Here is a 19,081-nt window from a genome sequence, read left to right as displayed (position 1 = left end):
CTTACGATATAAAAGGGGATACCAAGGGCCGGAGGGAGGGATCGGCTTCTTCTCCCACAAGCCGCAAGCACATTACTACGCTCCCAGAGAGCACAAGCACGAAAGAGACTTGGGACCAGTCCCTCTCTCGTCGATCTGTAACCCCTACTACAGAACCCCGCGTGGGCAATACGAGCATCCTCGATACTGGACGTAGGGCTTCCCTTGCCCGAACCAGTCTAACCCGTGTCTCCCACGCCACCATCTGAAGCCTTACGCGCATAAAAGAAATTTACTAGTCTAAGTCTTGATCCGCAAATCTTGACAACGACACTTTGGTTCTTTGTAATGAAGCGTAGCGCAACATCTCCCCTGCTTAAGCATTGTGCTTAGCATAGAAGTAGAAAAATAAGCATATTGTGGCGGCCGTGATCCTTGTACTCATTTAGCATTTTTACTTTTTGTCCAACAATTCCTCCCCCTTGCTTAGCATTGTGCTAGGTATAGAAGAAGAAAATGAAGCATTCTAAGATCAATGAAATTCTTGTGCTCCACGTCCGGAGTTTGTCTTCGTGCTTCTTCACTCTTCTATCCTTTATTGTCCTTCATTCTCTTCGCTTTTTTTTCTTTGATGAGGGCGCTTCACCATGCCTGCAAAACAATTCAACTGCACATACTACCCTAGGGTGACGGTCGGGAGTGAAAGTAATTGCCAACAAACCAACAACATCCCTAAGACTTTAACTTGTGACATAGCTAATCTAGTAAAATAAAAATAAAGACCTAGTGAGTGTACGATGTGTGCAAGTGTGAATGCCTGAAGTTAGTAACATGAAAGGTGGGGACGAAATTTGATAAAGATTACACAAAGTTTCAAACACCATGTTTACTACTAGGTTGCTGAAATTCTCGGATCAAACACCATGTTAAAGCCATAGAATTCAAGGGCTCCAAAAAATTTAGAAAACCAAACATGTCAACTTAACAAAAGTGTGGATGTTGAAGAAATGCAAAATGCAAATGCAAAGAGTTAGCATAAACAAGTGTTAGCAAGGTTTGAAAAGATTTTCGATGTTGTTATGCAATTAATCGATTCAAAAAGAATTGCTTCGAATGACAAAGTAAGACTGTAATTTCATAAGAAGACAAACATTATCAACAATAAAATCATTAATCAAAAAGACCCAATTCAACTTGCTCCATGGACATCGGATCTAGGTGTCAGAGCCATGGAGCTCAAGTGCCATCACTCTCCTCCTTTCCATGGGTGCTGCATCGCGTGCTGGATTTGGATGGAGGAAGGGGTACGCTGTTGCTTGATAGCGCACCAATTGGTGAGGTGGGCGGTGGGGTAGAGGAGAAATCAATGTTGTAGCAGGGAGGAGTCATACTTACGCTTGGAGGAGTGGTGGTGGAGTGGTGGTTGTTGCCTGATCGGCCGGGTGGAGAACAAATACCAATGCCATGCTTTTGTACATCCAAATAAGAATTGAATTGCGTAGCTTTCTAGATTCCAAAAGCTAATTTAAGTGTCATCCAAACAATATAATTTGAATTGTTGCTTTTTTCAAAACCATGACTGATTTGGTATTAAACCCAATGCAACTCCATGCACTCCCATGTCGTTTCCGCTTGGAGAGCCGAGCTCATCTCAGCTGTTGTTGGCCTCTGTCTGGTCCAGAACTTTTATATTTTTCCATCCGAGTTAATATGAATTAGTTATGATTTTTTAAAAGTGTGGTGCGGAGGGGTGTACCCCTTGTCGCCGGCTGGGCCGACGGTAAATCCTTCCGCCGGCCCAACCGCCCCTTACCGCCGCTTGGGCTGGCGGAAGGGCTTTGTCGCCAACCGGCGACAATAACCTAGTTTTACAATTTTTTCATCCGACTAAAATAAAAAAATAAAAAATAAAAAAAGTTCGTCTGGTCCACTCGCCACACGAGCCTTGGTATGACAGTAGAACCAGAGGTCCATCTACGTACATTCGGCCCAAGTCCACCAAGAACCTTCATTATCCAGTAACACCCCTCCGCCAGGCGCCACCGCGACAGCGCCTCGCGCCCTCGCCGCGGTGCCGCCTCCTCCTTCCACTCGGACCCTCCTCCTTCCCTTCCTAGCGCAGGACGCCGGCTCTGAGGCCCAGGGGCTAGGGCAAGGACGCCGGCTCCCGCAGCCGCCCGGTGGCTATTCCGACCTTGCCAGCTCGCCTCCTTCCAACGACGGTACTCCACCACTCCCCTTCAATTCCTACCTTTCTTGAATGCTTGATTTGTAGTTCGTGGTATTAAATCTTCTGTCCATGCATTATAATCATCTGTACCTAATGATTAGTGTTGAATCGTTTGCTATTGATGCTCAAGTATTTGTTTGCAACTATTAAAATGAATTATTCTCTGTTATATTTTCTGTTTTCTTGGAACATTTGTTTTCTGAAGCTAGAATAATTTCCTCCTTAACTTATAATTTTATTGTTTCATAAAAGTTTCGTTCTAAGTGAAAAGGTGGAATTGATACTGATGGCTTAGTATTTGGATTTTGTTCCTTTTGCTTCAGGGTTGAAAGTATGTCAAAGCGAAGAGGTGATTACTCATCTAGCTCAAATGAGAAGCAGAAAGCTAACAAAAGTCATGGTATGATAAGTGTGTTGTTGTTTCACCCTTTTATTTCATGTATTTACACAACTCTGTTATATCACAATGGCCTCTCCTTTACTAGGAAATTTTGATCTGGATGATTCATCTCACAAGGAATTTGACAGCCTTGATGCCGAGGTAGAACTGCATACAGAAGTTGTGCAAAAATTATCTGAAAGTGTTGTCTCACTGTCATTCATTGGTAATAATACAAACTGGCTTCCTATATTTGCATTTGATCATCAGTTTTAGCTTTCTATAATAATGATCATTTCCAAAACTGAAATTAAAATCTTGTGCAGGAAAAAATGAACATTATCAATTCACAGGCCTTGTTATCAACAGTAACGAATACTCTAGTCGTTTTTTGACTTCAGCAACTGCGATTAGATGTAAGCAAGGTGGCAGAAAGCGTAATATGGATCTGTTGGTTGGTGCTCCCAATTTTTCTGTACTGCATTGCTAGCCTGTTTAAGGTATTGGTGATAATTCTGTAACCTGTTGTCTTGGTTTATCATTGCAGGTTCATGTGAACCTTCCAGATGGGCAAATGATGAGGGGGTACTTGATGTCACTTGATTTTGACTACAATACTGCTGTTATTGGCTTGGGCCCTGTCCATGTTTTTAAAGCAGTAAGTCTGGATCAGCCCGGGGAAGTTGGATATATTAACACTGTAACAGCTATATGTTGCAACAGTACAGGAAAAATAACGTCCTCAACTGGGGTAGTGACTAAGAAATCAAGTGAACTTTATGGTCAAAAGCTTATTACGTCCACATGTATTATTCCTGAGGTGCACTGCTGATTTCTCTCCATATGCTCTTGAAATTGTGGAAATAAATAATTGTGTTGTGATATGATTGGCTATGAAAAATTCATTTTCTTGTGGGCTTTATTTTGTGCTATAGGTTTAGCATCACCCTTTTTTTCCCTTTTGACAGTTTGGTATTGGAGGGCCCCTTGTCGACTCTGAGGGAAACTTTGTTGGCATGAACATGTCTCAAGTGGATAATGAAGGGACTCTATTCCTACCAAAGGAAACAATTCTTGAGTCGCTTGTACCATTTTTTTTACCTAGGTATGTTTGCTATAATTTCATTCTTACTTGTTCAAACAGAGGAGGGACTAGGATTTAGGCGGGGCACAGAAAACCTAAGTTCGAAGCCCAACCAGTAACCAATAGTCTCAGGTCTACTCTGAAACGCATAAGTCAAGAGTCAAGACGGATGCTGTTGCACTGTCTATGAGTATTGCTGCAAGCTGGGCTGTTTGAGGGACTGAACATGGTTCTGGCACCTGTTTTCTCCCCTTAGTAATTCTTCTTACATGCAGTATTCGGAGCATTGTTTTCGCTGAAACCTGTTGGGTGGTGAGTCGGGCCCATAATCCCCTAAACAGTTTAGCATTCAAGTTTGATTAGACTGTCGTGTTGGATTCTAGTGAAAATGGTACCAGTGTTTACTGGCTTTATCGGTAATCTCGTGAGAAAGAAAATATGTAGAACTGTATCATTTTTTTTTAGAATTAGAACTCTATCATTTTGCCTAGCTTAGATATGTTCCATGATCTATTTTCCTTTGGAAACAGTACCTTTGTGGTGGGGCAAGCATCCTGCTGCAGGGCTAGTATCAAGCAAGGAAGTGATAACCAAATTGAAAGAAGCACGAGTGAGATATGTAAATCTTCAACTCTTGTTGTTCTTAATTCAGAAGGTGAGAATAGTAGTTACTCGTGAAGACTGCTAATGTGTACTGTTGTGAAATTCACTTTTATTAAGTTTAATTTAATGAACGTTTGTAGATTCTTCACCAGTGGCGCAAGGTGCGTTTCGTGGTGCCCTCTGTCCATAAACGTCTTCTGTATTTTAACTTATACATAGACCAAGAAGGCATTCAAATGATTAAACCACCCTCAGTTATTATCTCTTTATGCAATATGTATACATGTGAACAAAAGTAAAAAGGTGGATAAGTATTAGTGATTAAGAGTTTAAGAAATAATGTTTTGCAGTATGGAATACCAAAACTATTAAAAAATACCAGTACTTATATTGCTATAGTAACAAATATCGTATGTGCCAACTGCCCACTATGTTGACAAGCTGTATGAGAATGTACTTATTAAGCTTATGTCTCCCCTCACCATCAAAAAGAAAAAGGTAGAGGAAGTGACAAGAGCCCAGAAACGAATCAGAAGTCTTCTGTATCCTCTACAAGTGATTCAGAAAGCGAATCATCACAAGGTGAATCAAAGCTGGGTCACTTCTGATGCTGTTAGATTATCATTGCTGATATCGTGTTATACTGTTATTGAGTATTACTAATACATGGTCATTACTGATTGACCTTGTTGCACCAGACACCAGTGAATTATCGAATTCACCCTTGCCGGATAATGGTGAGTAATTTGCCTTCAGTTTTGCAAGCCATTAGTTAACCATAGTCATTAATCACTTCACCTTGTTGCACCAGAATTCATGAAGGCTTTTACTAACGATCTACTATCCCGTGGTTATCCCCTGCCAAAAATGCTTGAAGGTGAGTTATTGCTTTTGCTTCTGCTGACCGTTCTTCTGTTGCACATTTTTAGTCTTTTCTAGCACACTCAATTGTTGTTCTATGATTCTTCAACCAGGAGGCATGGAGTTGCGTAAAAATTTTGAGGAGGAATTTGCGGGAGACATATGGAACAGGCTCACAAAAAAAGTTGCTTTAGACACATCTTTAAGTGTTGTCTCACTTGCTTCATTCCGTGGTGATTTTGCTGTTATAAGATCATATTACCTTCCCATATTTACTTCTTTTATTTTAATTTCAATACCATGATTGCAACAATGATCTTTGTAGGAGGAACTAGGTTTTTTGCTTGCACTGGTGTACTTATAGGCCGCCACAAATCCATCACAAGAATCCTGACATCAGCGAGTTTGGTTAGATTTGCTAATAAAAACGAGATTGATGGCAGCTTGAAGGTTTGTACTGCAAATCATTCTATACCCCTGCTTGTTTATTTCATATTTTAATTCTAACTTTGTCATTCATTGCAGATTCGTGTGTTACTTCCAAATAAGAAACATGCCACAGGGAAACTGCAACATCATAATTTACATTATAATATTGCTGTTGTCAGCATCAGGAATTTCCATTGTCGTCGAATAGCAAAACTCCACATTGAGAAGCCAGTTTATCCTCTCAATGATAATCAGGTAGTAGCTATAGGGCGTACCTTTGATACAGGAAAACTCATGGCAACAAGTGGGGTGCTGACTGACAATTCAAGCAATCTTGTCAGCGAAGAACATGGAATCTGTACTTGTAAGATCACCAAGGTACACTGCATTGGTTTCTCTTGTGGTGGAATTAGTTGTTGCATCTAGAATTTGAGTAATTTAATACATTACATCTTTATTGCACTAAAAATGTCATCCTCACGTGTGTTAATTTCTATTCTTTTTGTTTAAGGCTGGGATTGGAGGCCCCCTTATTGATTTTTGTGGGAATTTCATTGGCATGAACTTCTATGATGCGAAAAGAACTCCTTATCTACCAAGACATATAATTCTGGAGCAATTGAAGGACTTTGATAGAAAAGGGTATGCCTTTCATTTATGTAGTTTTTCTTGTGGTATATTCATGTACATAATATTATGGTTTAAGGGAATTGCGCTAGTGCACTATACTTATCGACGACTTGTGACCGTTCCCATATTTTCTACTTGAATTTTTGGCATTAGTACCATGAACTGGAAATCGTTTTCTAGGTCAGTTTGGCTGTTCTATCTTGGTTGTTATTACTTAGTTTGATGCTCATGTGCAATGTCAAGCATTTTCTTCAATATACCACTCAGTGCTGTTTGCACATAAAAGCATTTGATTTGAACTGATGTTGCATGATTTCGATCCTCTTCGTAAAGGGGGTTTGTTGATATACATAGTCTTGCTGTAAATTCTCCCAAGCCTATGATGTTGGCTTAATAACTGAGCATCATCAGCCACATTAGCCATATCCTTCTAGTTAAGTTGAAATGCTAAGCTGCTTCATTGAGTGACCAAATCTATATGTTTTGGTTAAGCAAGTATCTGAATTATTTGATGGCAACTATTTTTTGTTTATTCGTAGGTCTGCTGCTGCTAAGATTAACGAAGACGGTGATCCAAATAGGTAGGTATTATTTGACAAGTCAATACCATTTTCTTGGTTTGTTTCACACAAATAATTCAGTGATTTTCATTAATACATTTTATTCGACATCAGATTTTCTGTGCCTGGGCCATATTGGTGGTATCCTTCCCTTGCCCCGCGCTTTATTTATGAACGCAGGAGAAAGCATTGAATTATCATCGATGCACAAGTCCTGATCCTCCTTGAGCTGGTTGTCAGGGTCCTAGCGTGGAGTATTGAATTGCTTGTTAAACTTCAACTCCCTTGTGAAAGATGTAACATGGTTTGACCTCTACCATATTTCAACTGGCCTGCGTGAATTGCATGTGACATACATCCTGAGTCAGCACATACTTTCTGGGAAAGGGATGCGACCTGAATGTTTTTGTCCTGTGGTTATCATATGAGGACTTCAATCGCCTTATTTGTGGTTCTATTATTAGTTCGTTTGTCAGTAAATATAAATCTGAGAATGGCGTGAGAACCCACTACTGGTGGTAGTCCTAATTGATTGATTCTGAGAACTCTGAAAAAGATTATTTATGCCTTGTGTTTGTGACTGTATGCACAATATTCTCTGATCATTTTTTTAATGATGCCGTGAAATAGATTGGTCGTACAAGATCATGTTTGTTTCCACGTGCAATTTTTCTCTCTCACCATTTCCAGGCTAATCGCGCTCTCAGACCCTCACATCCCCAGCCCGCCCCTCTCGCTCCGTAGTCCCAGCATGGGACGGACGTTGGGGAGGTTGCGGGGGACGGCATGGTGCCAAATTAGCACTCTTTAATGAAAACTATATCATATAACATTAGTTTTGAAAGACACCATAATCCCGTGAACAAAGTACAAGATTGGTAAAATCGTAAACAAGATATCATTGGTTTAATAAGTGGATTAGAAATAGTACCCAATGGTTTCTCCAACTACAAACAATTTTATTTAACCTTAGACACTTTCAGCTTGTGCACGGTCTATCACCACGTCAACAGCAGCAAATCTAGCAGAGATAGTTTCTACCAAAGTTTACTTTTTTTTTGAACGAACAACACTCGACGAGTGCGTTTCTATTGATATAGCTCGAGAACCAGGCAACAAAAAAGAAAAAGGCACAAAAACAACACCGGCGGGCTGGATTGGGACATCAATACGCGCCGAACTCAACTCAACTCAAACAACTCAGGCCGGTCGGATTGGGACATCGACGCAAGCCTCACAACTCATCTCCACAAGACAACTCTGTCCGGTCGGATTGGGACATCAACACTAGCCTCCATAACTCTACCCCCGGCAGATTGGATTAGGTCATCAACGCACGCTAAACTAAACACTCCTCCGACACTTAGGTTGGTCGAGTGGGGGTAGAGACACCACCTACACACCACAAACCCACTGCTCAAGAACCAATAGCAGCACTGTCGCTCCGACACAAGGCCCTCAGAGGAAACACATCGTCACCGCCAACGCCATCGATAACGACGATATCCCACGCTGAGCTAGCCACTACCATGCAGACTTAGTCGCTGTGGTCCATTGCAAGCTGTGTAACTACCATGCATTGGGTCCACTTGCGCCTCCTTGCGAAGATGGCCTACACCGGACTAACACCCACAAAAACAGGGCTAGTCACCATAGGTTGCTGCAAGCCGTTGAATCGACACAAGAACAACTGCATCTGGATATCAACTTTTAACTGTGTGTACCGAGCTCAGGATTAAAAATGAAGTACCAAGCAACCCAATCACCTCGTCGAAGGAACAGAACGCCGCATGGGGGCTCTAGAATCCAACAGAGGATCACCACCTCGCACCGAAGCAGTCACCGCTCTGCGGGACCGCCCAATGCCTCAACACCCAGATCCCTTTAGGGAAGCAAATCTGCCAGCCACCTCCTACCATGCCAGCCTCATGCCAACTTCGTGGTCACCACTGGTGCACGGCCCCTCCAAACCATCGCCCTCAAACGCCAAGGAGAAGTCTTGCCCTCTGGACACTGCAGCAACATCCACTGCATGGTTGCCAACCACCACCATAGACATTCGCACCCCTGAGTCTGCAACTAGGTCTCCATCCACTTCGCCGCAAGACCCAAAACCACCATGGCAAAAGCAAAGCACCGACATAGCCGCCACCAAACGTGACCGGTCACCACCAAGCAAAATAGAGAATCAATCGGCGCACCACCCACCGCTGTCAATACCGAGCAAAAAGTTTACTGAAACGATGCTCTTTTGTGAGTCACCTAATTGATGTTCACAAGTAAGTAATATTCATAACTGTCATAAATAATCCTTTTCTTTAGGTAGTCACAAATAAATTCTTTGGCATTGTTGCCAAAGCATAAATGTTGGGAGCATGAATTCATTCACAACGTGAAGTAGGGCCTGCGCTTTAGAAAAAAAAATATCTTCACTCCACTAACTCTATATTTTTCTACTTTGCAAATGGCACATCCTTGTCCATATGCCCAAATTTATTACAACTTTGGTTTTTCCTCTTGACAGAAGAAATAATCCCGACTCCAATTAATCCTTCCTCTTTGTACTTCCAAATCAGCAAGCACATGCCTTGCAAGTGCATGTTCGTCTCTCGTGCAAGGCCAGGTGTGCATCTAAGTAGTGTGGTTCCCAGATTTTGCATCCCTCCAGAGCTCATCAACATGTCTGCTGAATGGGACATGTTTTCGATTTGAAGCAAAAATCACATTAATCAAGCTTCACTTATGGAAAAGGGCTTATCATTTAAGAATCTAATAAATCACACTGATGATTATAGCTTCCAAACATAACTGTTTGCTAGAAAAATTAGTAGCATGAAAGATCGCAAACAGATTTAGAGTTTGGAGCACGATCAGTAGACTGCTGAAGAAACATAGATACAAGCAGGATTTTGCAGTTGGAAAAAAATAATAATGATTCAAAACAATGTACTTTATGGTCATTTATCCTTAAAAAACAACCATAAACTTCATATAATTGTCAGGGTTAAAAACCCATTCTGGTATATAAGCCACCTTAACAACATAAGTCCCCTGGAACAAGCATTGATAAGCATGTACCTTATCAATCTTTGATTATTCTTTTGTTCTTTCACAGAAAAATAGGTACTCGATACAAATTTCAACATTTAACAAGTAACATCTTATCTCCTAGCCCCGGTAGGTGCTCCCAAATACAATTTTGAACATCATATCTCCCATATCTCCTACCAATTAATGCAAGGATGGACATATACTATTAATACCAATATTCACCTAATTGTTAAGAGATTAAATGGTATGGGAAATTCAGCAACTGATCATGGCAAAATTGTTTATTTACCAAAGTATTAGAATCCTGGATTCATAACTCTCCCATGTAGATATTTGTAAAATTAGTATTTGTTACCAGAGAGCCCTTGGCAATTATGTTGCCCGTTAGATGGGAAAAATAAATATGATCAATAATTACTGAGTTTAGCATAGTAAATAAAAAAAGAATTTCGCAAACCATTTATAACACTTTGAACTTACCCGTTTACCTTTACCTTCACATGAGCATAAAAAAATTAGAAAAATCAAAATACATCTCAGGTGTTGAGCATTCTATAATACAGAACAATATCAGCAATCACGCAAAGGTATATCATCGCCAAGAAACAAGAATAGTGCAATTTCTATTCAATAGTATAGATATGGCTATGCTGCTTTAAAAACAAGAATAGTGCAATTTTCTATTCAATATTATAGATATGGCTATGCTGCTTTAAATAAGTAACGTGTGCAAACAACATTATAGCAAGTTACCCTGTGGTTCACTCACAATATTTAAGGCACATCAAAGCATTAGGCCATGATTTCATTAGCACTTGTAAAAACACTACTACTTGCATGAGAACTGGGAAATCAAAGGTTGTATATGAAATCTTGCCCACGGCTGAGTTTATAGATACATCTAATAAGCTATGAGTTAGAACATTCAGTAAGTACACACTATGTTGTCACAAGCAGAATGAGGATGGCAGCTTATATGAGTGACATTTAAATTTTCAGAAAGATGCCATTATAGTGTAGCAGCTGCATTTTCAGAACAATTTCAGGACTATCCATAGCAGCTGCAATTTCAGAATATTTGGTTTCTAAACTATATCTACACATCAACAGTGGCAATTGTTTTACATGCTAAGCACTAAGCAGGCAATACAAAATCGATTGTCAAACCAAGACAGGTGGGATCAATCAAAGAGCTGTGCTGATAGTGAAAGGATATTCAGTCTTGTAAGGTCCAGGTACTCATTTATGTAAAGCAAGAATCAAACTTCTTACATGAGATGATCAAGAACAGGCTGAGTTTCCCCTCACGCTCCTAGCTTGTTCAAAAAAATCAGTTGCTCCTCTGAAGCCTGCACATGACAATTTAGTACCTATTAAATGATAATGAAACCATCAATTTATATCAGTTGCTCCTATGAAAGTAGCAAAAAAAAATGAACCTGCAAATTAAGAACTTCTAAAGGCCTTCTCCTCCACCTTCTCCCATCACTTCCAGGCACATGAAACAAAATAGCATCAGGATTATAGAAAAGAAAGTGCAGCAGGACAGACTACTTGGGAGGGTTTTAATCACTTTTCTATTTTTACAGTATGAAACCAGAATATTAATAACTGGACAGACCATTTATTTTTTGGGTTGTAGTTCTAACTCAAATGATCATGAAGCCTCTTCTTGTTTGTTGTTGTAATATCCCCTTATCCTTCCACACTTCTACAATAATTTCCAATCAGGCAGTTATTCCTTGTAGGAATTCTTAAGAAATTATTCCTGACAGGAAGGCAAGGCAAAATCAAAATTATTAGCACAAAATTATTGATTAAAATCGAAAAAACTCTGGTGTGAGCATCTTGTTTGCAAGCATCTAATGCAGTGTGTGCTTAGGGCTGATGAATGAGCCCCTTAAAAAATTATATACACGTGCTTAAAATTTTCTAAAGAAAGAAGAACAACCAGCTACTGTATTGAGATTAATGAAGTTAAACTACAGAATGATATGATCAAATGAGACCTTCTCCAAGTGAGAAAAGGAATTGCTCATACCCAAACTAGTGCCCAGAAGATCTGCTAACCGGAATAGGAAATTTTTATTACTCAATATTGTTGTAGTAACAAGACCATTAGAGTGCCAAGTCCAGTTATGAGAACACCACACAATTGAAAAAATAGGTCCAGATACTATAAAGAGTAAACCAGCATCTTACAAAAATAAATTACCAGGAGAATTCAATATAAGTTGTTCTTTGATATGCCAAATTGAAAAAGATTCCTATGGTTTCCAATTTATATCTAGTAAAGAATTAGTATTACACATGTGCAGTATTACTAAATGGCTGAATCTTATAATAAGCGTACCTCTTTGCTTAAATTCAAATTAAAAAAATATGCACATGGAGCTAATCTCAATACCAAATGCAATTTTATTCGCCACGGCACAAAGCTAGTATACTAAACAACCAACGAATGAAGTTATCACAAACTCTATCCAGCTGCCTTAAAAAACTCAACATTTATATACTAACTAAATTATCGTTATAAGCTAAGCTCCAAGGACGGACCCGACAGCCGCCTCTTCCTGACCGGCAAGGGGCTCTGCACCTCCTCCTCCTCTCCCCACCTCCTCCTCGCTCCGGCAGCTGCCGCTGCCGCCGCCGGCAGCGGCATCAAGTTGAGATCGAAGTCCTTCACGCTGGACCCGGACCCCGACGCCGACGCCGTGACGGACACCGACAGCCCGTCCCAGTAGTGGCACCTCTTGTGCCCGCCGAGCGCCTGCCCCGTCGCGAAGCTCCGGTGGCACACCGAGCACCGGTGCCTCCCCGCCTGCCCGCCGCTGCTGCCGCCATCCGACGACGACGCCGCGCCTCCGGCAGACGACGACGAGGACGCATGCAGATGTAGGGGCAGCGGCACGGCCGCCGGCGGTGGCTTCCGGTGGCTGGCCTTGTGGCCGCCGAGCGCCTGGTGCGAGGCGAACGCCTTGCCGCAGACGGAGCACCGGAAGCGGAGCTCGTCGCGCTCTCGCGCCGCCGCCGTCCAGCAGGCGGCCGTGTTCTGCGGCCACTGCGTTGTCATGGTAGCAGCAGCTTGGCCACCGCCGCCCGCGGCGGCGAGCGCCATGAGGCAGAGGGAGACGTAGTCGTCGTGGGTGATGGCCATCGATGGCGGGCGAATGCAAAAGCTAACGATGCTGATGGAGTGCACGGTTAGGATTCTGGTTCGCAGGTCCGATAGATGAGCTAACCACATAAGCGTCTGCGTATGTATATAGACAACAAGCCTAGGCTAGGTGCAGCAAAGTGTGTGTGTTTTTTAATGACGGGGATGTTGGAATGGGTGGTCGAAAAGGTGAGGAGGGATGATGGGTCATGGGGTCAAAGAAGCACGAGGGCGGACGCTCCTTGGTGAAACCGTGAAGGAATGATCGATGCGGATGCATGCATCCGTACTTCACTGAATATATATTTATACATATAAGGGACAAAGGGTGCAAGTGCAATAGGCACACGTGCATGCATGGATAAAAGTTGAGCTCATTGGCCATGCATGCATTTTTCATGTGTGATTGGTCCAAACTTTCCTTGTTCCATCCAGAGCGATAGGAAACTGCAAACTAGTTTCCCTTCGCAACAAGTTGTAGGTTTCCTATTGTAAGAGCAGCCACATCATATAACGCAGCTCCATGCATGGCTGGGAGTGGCGGCGTACGATGGAGACGTGTGTGTGAGAGAGGATGCGATCCGACCGCTGGGCGCTGGTAATGAGTTTTAAACAACATGCTTTACTCCATTTGTACATATATGCATGCATACGGTAGTAGTAGTAAATTAAAGATCGTGGTGGCTAAGCAGTAAGCAGCCTCAGTTTATTATTGTGTTGTTTAATGCTTCTTTTGGCCCAAATCGTGGGTGGTTAGGTCCACCTTTTTCTTTTCTTAAACAGACAGATCTTGCGATCGAAGGAGATATATGATATTTGATCGAGTAAATATTCAGTACCACTTCTCTGCCCAAAAGAAAACTCAGCGAAATTGTAAAAGTTACTCGTAAGGAGTATCTAGAAGCTTTTGAAAACGTCAAAAAGAAGAAATCGTGTACCTATGATAAATGAGGTTATTAATTAGAGTGTAAATTAATTTCAAAAATTAATTTCAGTTAAAGAATATAATAAAACGATTTTCAGTTCAAAATTAATTTCATTTATAAGATATGAAAATGTCCAACGGCAACAAGAAAGAGTGTAAAGGGATCACAATGCACCATACAAACAAAAATGTGATATTAGAATCAAGATTTTGTTTAGATTTTGAACCTCCTGTCCTCCCTCCCAACAACATATCTAGATTTACGTATCACAATTTTTGTTGCAAAAGCGTGAAGTTTCAAGGAGGAGTGTAAGAAGTCGGATAAAGTATATGAAGCTCCAGGTTTTTTACAAGTCATAGCGAGTTTCAACTTTGAATGTTTCAAACTTCTCAATAGGTTTTAGTATATTTTTCAAAGTTTTCCCCAAGTTTCATATAGCACATCTCGCTCCAAATGAAATGTACTTTTAAACAAGCATTTCAAAGAATCTTTCAGACAATATTCAAAATAATATGAAAGGCCATTAAAAAATTCTATTGAGTTTCAGAGACATAGAAGTTTAATATGGACACTGTTATTATTCTATTTCCGAAACATTTTCTAAAAGAACTGGAAGAGTTATTTAATTCTACTGTACTTCGAAAATATCTCAGAGGCCATGGCTATATATTAATATAGCCTTTGAAACAAAAAAAACTCATATGCAAACAGTAAGACAGAAACGATTTGAATTAAAAATAACTTTATTTCCAACAATGAACAAAATGTATTATAAACAAACATTTTGAGGAGCATGAAAGGGAAAAATACACAGCACCACCAGGTCGCAACACCAGTGCGTGGTGCCAGAGCATACAAATGAATTGAAGGAAATAAACGAATCAAAGAATTGAACAGGTCTATGTTCAAAAAATGAATCAAACAGATTTGTGTTCAAAAAATGAATTGAACAAATTAACGAATCAATGATTGCCTAGATCATTTTTACATGAACGGATCGACACGAGATTGATCAGATCAGTCAATCAACATCCTGCGCTTCTTGATCGGCAGTGGACTCTGCACCTCCTCCTCCTCGGCCCACCTCTTCATCCCGGCGTAGCTCTCCGGCAGTGGCGCCAGGTTGAGGTCAAAGTCCCTCACGGTGACGCCCGACGATCCCGTCGTCCCGGACGCGGATACTGAGACGGACACCGACATCCCGTCCCAGTAGTGGCAGCGCTTGTGGCCGCCGAGCGCCTGCCCCGTGGCGAAGCCCCGCCGGCAGATGGTGCACCGGTGCGGCCCCGGCGCCGTCTCGTCGAGCCCGCCCGCGGACGCCGCCGCCTGCGCAGCGGCGGCAGCAAGAGCGGCGGCGCGCTGCTGCTCCGTGGGCGGCTTGCGGTGGCTGGACTTGTGGCCGCCGAGCGCCTGGTACGACGCGAAGGCCTTCCCGCAGACCGCGCACCGGAACCGGAGCTCCTCCTCCCGCGCTGGCGGCGGCGGTGGCGCGGCGATGGGCTGCGGGCACCACTTCCCGTGCTGCCCGAACCCGGCCGGCTTGAGGCCGGTCCCTCGCGTGCCGGCGAGCGCAGCGAGGCAGATGGCGAGGTAGTCCTCCTCCTTGAGCGCCGGCGTTGGCATCGGCAGGGCGAGGGAGAGCGCGGTCGGGTCAACGAGAGCTTCCACGCCGGCAACCATGGCTATAGCAGCAGATGCAGCTGGTGAAAAACCACGTGCCCTAGGGATGACTTTTAGCTCGACCTTGCCTGCGTTCGTCGTAGCAGCCGCCAATCTGTTCGAGAGCTCGAGTTGTAGAACGAAGGGAGACGGTGTGGCTCGCGTGGATATATAGGGACAGCGGTCAGAGAGGTGAAGGAACGAGGTGAGAAAACGAGATGACGTCTGAGGATTTGTTTGGTGGAGACTGGGGAAGAATGAACAGGTCGCACGCAATCGCATGCGCGCGTGGGTCAAACATGCGGGCGGTTGGCTTGCTGCGTTGGTTCCCGGCGCAGCCAAGTTGCCAGTAGGACACCAGGGAACGCATCACTTTGATGATTGATCCAGCAGCCTAGCTACTATATCCACACGAGCTTGTGCTACGATTTGTACGCATCCAGTGAACCGATTGGTCAACAACAATGTAACGTAGCAATAGGATATATATATACATATATATATATATATATATATATATATATATATATATATATATGACATGGCTAAAATGTACCCAGTTACATTCTGTAAAGCAAATGCACATACCCTCCACCCTACGTCCTGCGCGCCAGCTAATTCACGTGCCAAGGAAAGCCCTCGCTCCTATATGCAAAACTAAATCTAACAACGTGACGCCACCTCAGAGCTCAACCCACCCACCAGGAAGCATGCATGCAAGTACGATTTTAGATCCGTTTGAAGCAGGTTGTTGGAAAAAAAATGCTTAACACAACGAGATCCATGAAGGCTATATTTGATGAAGCTTTTTTAAGTATGTAATTGCAACTAAATTGTACTTTAAGTTGCAAGAACATTTGCAACCCAATTGCAACTTGATTGTAGCATATTTAGCACTTGTTACTTATGGTTGTAATTATTTAATACTCAGTTGCAACCCAGTTGCTACTCTAATTGCACCTAGATATGCTTCATACTGAATAGAATTGCAACCAGTTATTGCCCAATTGCAACCAGTTACTACTGATTGTAATTAGTTACTACTCGGTTGCAACACGGTTGGTACTCTGGTTGTAACAAGGTATGATTGCAATTCAGAATTGCAACTTGACATGATTATAGTGACCAGATGCATATAATACATAGAGTTATAACTAGTTGCAATTCGGTGGTAGACAGAGTTGCAAACGGTAGTACATTGATATGCAACTCGCTTAAATGATAAAAAAAATGTATTCATATTGGATCTAGTCTTGTTAAGCATATTTTTTTGAGTTAGATGCAACAAACGGTTTGTCAATCGGGACTACGGTTTAGGAGAAATTTTGTTTCAAATATTCGAACCAACAAAAGATTCTATGTATGCATGCTGTCTGGTAGAATTTGTATGCTAGGTGGTTTTACGTGATATGTATGCATGCTGTCTGGTAGAATTTGTATGCTAGGTGGTTTTACGTGATAGGTGAAAGATACGCACCGCATGTTCGGTTGGATGCGCTGGTTACTCCAACCTGATGCGTTGGCTAGGTGGTTTTACGTGATAGGTGAAAGATACGCACCGCATGTTCGGTTGGATGCGCTGGTTACTCCAACCTGATGCGTTCGGCCACCTAGATGTATTATAGCAAAACAGTATATATACACTTCTTTCGCTGTCCTACGGCACTCTTGCAACTTCCCGGAAACGGCAAATCGGGAGGAAGTTAATTATTTCATGAGAACGACGGGTGCATAGAGTTGATAGCACACTTCGTTCTCTGTAAACCCGGGGGCATGTAACACGTGTTCTTCACGCATTTCTGCGGGCTACTAGCTTTTTGCCAAATTCGGATGAATTGGAACAGCTGACATGGAAAGCACCGGCGGTCAATGAACGGGCCAGCTTTTGACTGCGCACTTGACCGGGGCATTGTTTGCAGAAGCCGGCCGGCGCTCCACGGTTTCGACTCTCTCCATATATTTCGTCTTCGTCCTCAACTGATGATGTGCATGTTTCGTCATCATCGCAACTTTTTCTCCCATCCATTATCTTTTCCTCAAAATCGACAATCTCAATCTGCATGACACACTTTTCAAATGATGGCGCTGGATGCTTCATTTTTTTTTTTTGAGATTACAAGAAAACAGCTGAAAAGGATTGTTGCATCTTTTAGGATATGATAGCTAACGTTATATATATAAGCAATTTCCTCGTTCGATTCAGCCAGGCAAGCAATTTCATCATTACATTTAACCGAGTTTCTGTAAACACAACCACCCCTCACCATCATTAGCTGCTAAGGATATAGGTACCCACGGGTCCCCACCGACTAGAATATTGGCCGATCTCATAAGTGGGACCCATTTGACCTTGGCAAGGCATGAAGCTGCGTGAAGCGCAAGCTTGGAGGCCAGGCAAATAGATTTTCACCTGGATAATGCGGGATTTATGCTGTAGTCCGACTGAGATTGATCTCCTTATAACAACCAACTAGAATTAGATCCTATCCGACTTGTAATCCTAGGTTGTCGACCTATATAAGGCAGCCAGGGACACCCCCGAGGGTAACTCATTTTATACCAGCAATTCAACCCACCGGAACACAGGATGTAAGGTATTACACCTCCTCGGTGGTCCGAACCTGTCTAAACCTTGCGCCCCTATGTTACCATTCAAATTCTTGTTCTTGCGATCTTCCCTCCTACAAATCTACCATCCGGGTACCCTCCAGGTGGACTATCGGATACTAAATCCGACAGTTGGCGCGCCAAGTAGGGGTGATCGTGAGATTCTCACCAGTGAACTCAATGGCATCTCACCCCGGTGTCATCTTCCACGAGAGCATAAAAGACTTCCTCACTGACCCGATCGAGCTCTGCTTCGGAAGCATGCCGGTGGATTGCAACTCCACCGCCACCTTCGCCAGCTCGGCATCCGTCGAATCTGCATCAACAGAACAAGGTCTTCACCCAAGGATCATGGCTCCAATCGTCCAGTAGGTCAGTGATCTCTCTTTCGCGCGGACAGAGTTCCGCACATCCTCACGACAACCCGCCCAACCACGCCCTCTGATCTAATCGCGGGGCTAGATCTCATCAGCGCTACCATCACTGAGTGCATCACCCTCTTCGAGTCAGCTTTACGTCCCGAAAGGTCAGACCATGACCCTCCACGCGCCCCGTTCAGCCTCAGGAATACGGCTGTTGTGTTTTCCCAAAAACTCACGCAGTCCAACCAAATCCAATCTGATGACCCACCCGACCCACCCAGTTTTCGGACTCGCCGGATGGCATCTCACCCCGGTGTCACCTTCCACGAGAGCATAAAAGACTTCCTCGCTGACCCGATCGAGCTGTGCTTCGGAAGCATGCCGGTGGATTGCAACTCCACCGCCACCTTCGCCAGCTCGGCATCCGTCGAATCTGCATCAACAGAACAAGGTCTTCACCCAAGGATCATGGCTCCAATCGTCCAGCAGGTCAGTGATCTCTCTTTCGCGCGGAGAGAGTTCCGCACATCCTCATGACAACCCACCCAACCACGCCCTCTGATC

General features: G+C 43.0%; 4 protein-coding genes across 6 annotated transcripts in view; 2 read left to right on the top strand and 2 right to left on the bottom strand.

Annotated features, from left to right (window-relative positions):
* The first annotated feature begins 2,014 nt into the window (after positions 1–2,014).
* Positions 2,015–7,340, top strand: LOC101766360. 2 transcript variants are annotated; one of them, XM_004983898.3, is made up of 17 exons: positions 2,016–2,201; positions 2,533–2,609; positions 2,695–2,814; positions 2,915–3,042; positions 3,136–3,408; positions 3,557–3,693; positions 4,203–4,327; positions 4,416–4,436; positions 4,768–4,857; positions 4,974–5,012; positions 5,087–5,152; positions 5,250–5,369; positions 5,462–5,586; positions 5,662–5,943; positions 6,077–6,207; positions 6,735–6,776; positions 6,870–7,340. In XM_004983898.3, the coding sequence occupies exons 2-17, from the start codon at positions 2,543–2,545 to the stop codon at positions 6,946–6,948; spliced, it is 1,845 nt and encodes a 614-aa protein (XP_004983955.1). In that variant the 5' UTR covers positions 2,016–2,201; positions 2,533–2,542; the 3' UTR covers positions 6,949–7,340. The 2 variants fall into 2 exon arrangements, with proteins under 2 accessions (XP_012698575.1, XP_004983955.1); XM_012843121.2 differs by lacking the exon at positions 4,416–4,436 and having other exon boundaries at positions 2,015–2,201.
* A 1,795-nt stretch (positions 7,341–9,135) lies between these two features.
* LOC101765950 (zinc finger protein ZAT6) lies at positions 9,136–13,162 on the bottom strand. Of its 2 annotated transcripts, XM_022823006.1 has the most exons (4): positions 11,428–13,162; positions 11,246–11,294; positions 11,079–11,155; positions 9,136–9,438 (listed from the first exon to the last, which is right to left on the bottom strand). In XM_022823006.1, the coding sequence occupies exon 1, from the start codon at positions 13,051–13,053 to the stop codon at positions 12,337–12,339; it is 717 nt and encodes a 238-aa protein (XP_022678741.1). In that variant the 5' UTR covers positions 13,054–13,162; the 3' UTR covers positions 9,136–9,438; positions 11,079–11,155; positions 11,246–11,294; positions 11,428–12,336. The 2 variants fall into 2 exon arrangements, with proteins under 2 accessions (XP_022678741.1, XP_022678740.1); XM_022823005.1 differs by having other exon boundaries at positions 9,136–11,155.
* Positions 13,163–14,806: 1,644 nt separating this feature from the next.
* On the bottom strand, positions 14,807–15,666 carry LOC101765540 (zinc finger protein 1). The gene has a single exon (XM_004983896.2). It carries the CDS (start codon positions 15,567–15,569, stop codon positions 14,907–14,909), a length of 663 nt encoding a protein of 220 aa, XP_004983953.1. The 5' UTR covers positions 15,570–15,666; the 3' UTR covers positions 14,807–14,906.
* A 3,148-nt stretch (positions 15,667–18,814) lies between these two features.
* The window catches only part of LOC101757584 (berberine bridge enzyme-like 14), a 4,988-nt gene continuing 4,721 nt past the window's right edge, over positions 18,815–19,081 (top strand). Inside the window, exon 1 of the mRNA XM_012849097.1 lies at positions 18,815–19,006. Within this exon, the coding sequence (XP_012704551.1) occupies positions 18,815–19,006 (192 nt within the window). The remainder of the gene's footprint in view (positions 19,007–19,081) is intronic.

Source organism: Setaria italica, chromosome IX, assembly GCF_000263155.2.
Source record: "Setaria italica strain Yugu1 chromosome IX, Setaria_italica_v2.0, whole genome shotgun sequence".
NCBI classification, from domain to species: Eukaryota; Viridiplantae; Streptophyta; class Magnoliopsida; order Poales; family Poaceae; genus Setaria; species Setaria italica.
The sequence above is the reverse complement of the archived record's forward strand: the minus strand, read 5'-3'. Positions and strand labels throughout refer to the sequence as shown.

Bases quoted from the DNA above. Each gene is read 5' to 3' on its own strand.
- LOC101766360 (XM_004983898.3), top strand. From the start codon at position 2,543: ATGTCAAAGCGAAGAGGTGATTACTCATCTAGCTCAAATGAGAAGCAG. The intron at 3,694-4,202 runs GTATGTTTGCTA...CTTTGGAAACAG, and splicing joins GTACCATTTTTTTTACCTAG to TACCTTTGTGGTGGGGCAAG. The intron at 6,777-6,869 runs GTAGGTATTATT...ATTCGACATCAG, and splicing joins GAAGACGGTGATCCAAATAG to ATTTTCTGTGCCTGGGCCAT.
- LOC101765950 (XM_022823005.1), bottom strand. From the start codon at position 13,053: ATGTGGTTAGCTCATCTATCGGACCTGCGAACCAGAATCCTAACCGTG.
- LOC101765540 (XM_004983896.2), bottom strand. From the start codon at position 15,569: ATGGTTGCCGGCGTGGAAGCTCTCGTTGACCCGACCGCGCTCTCCCTC.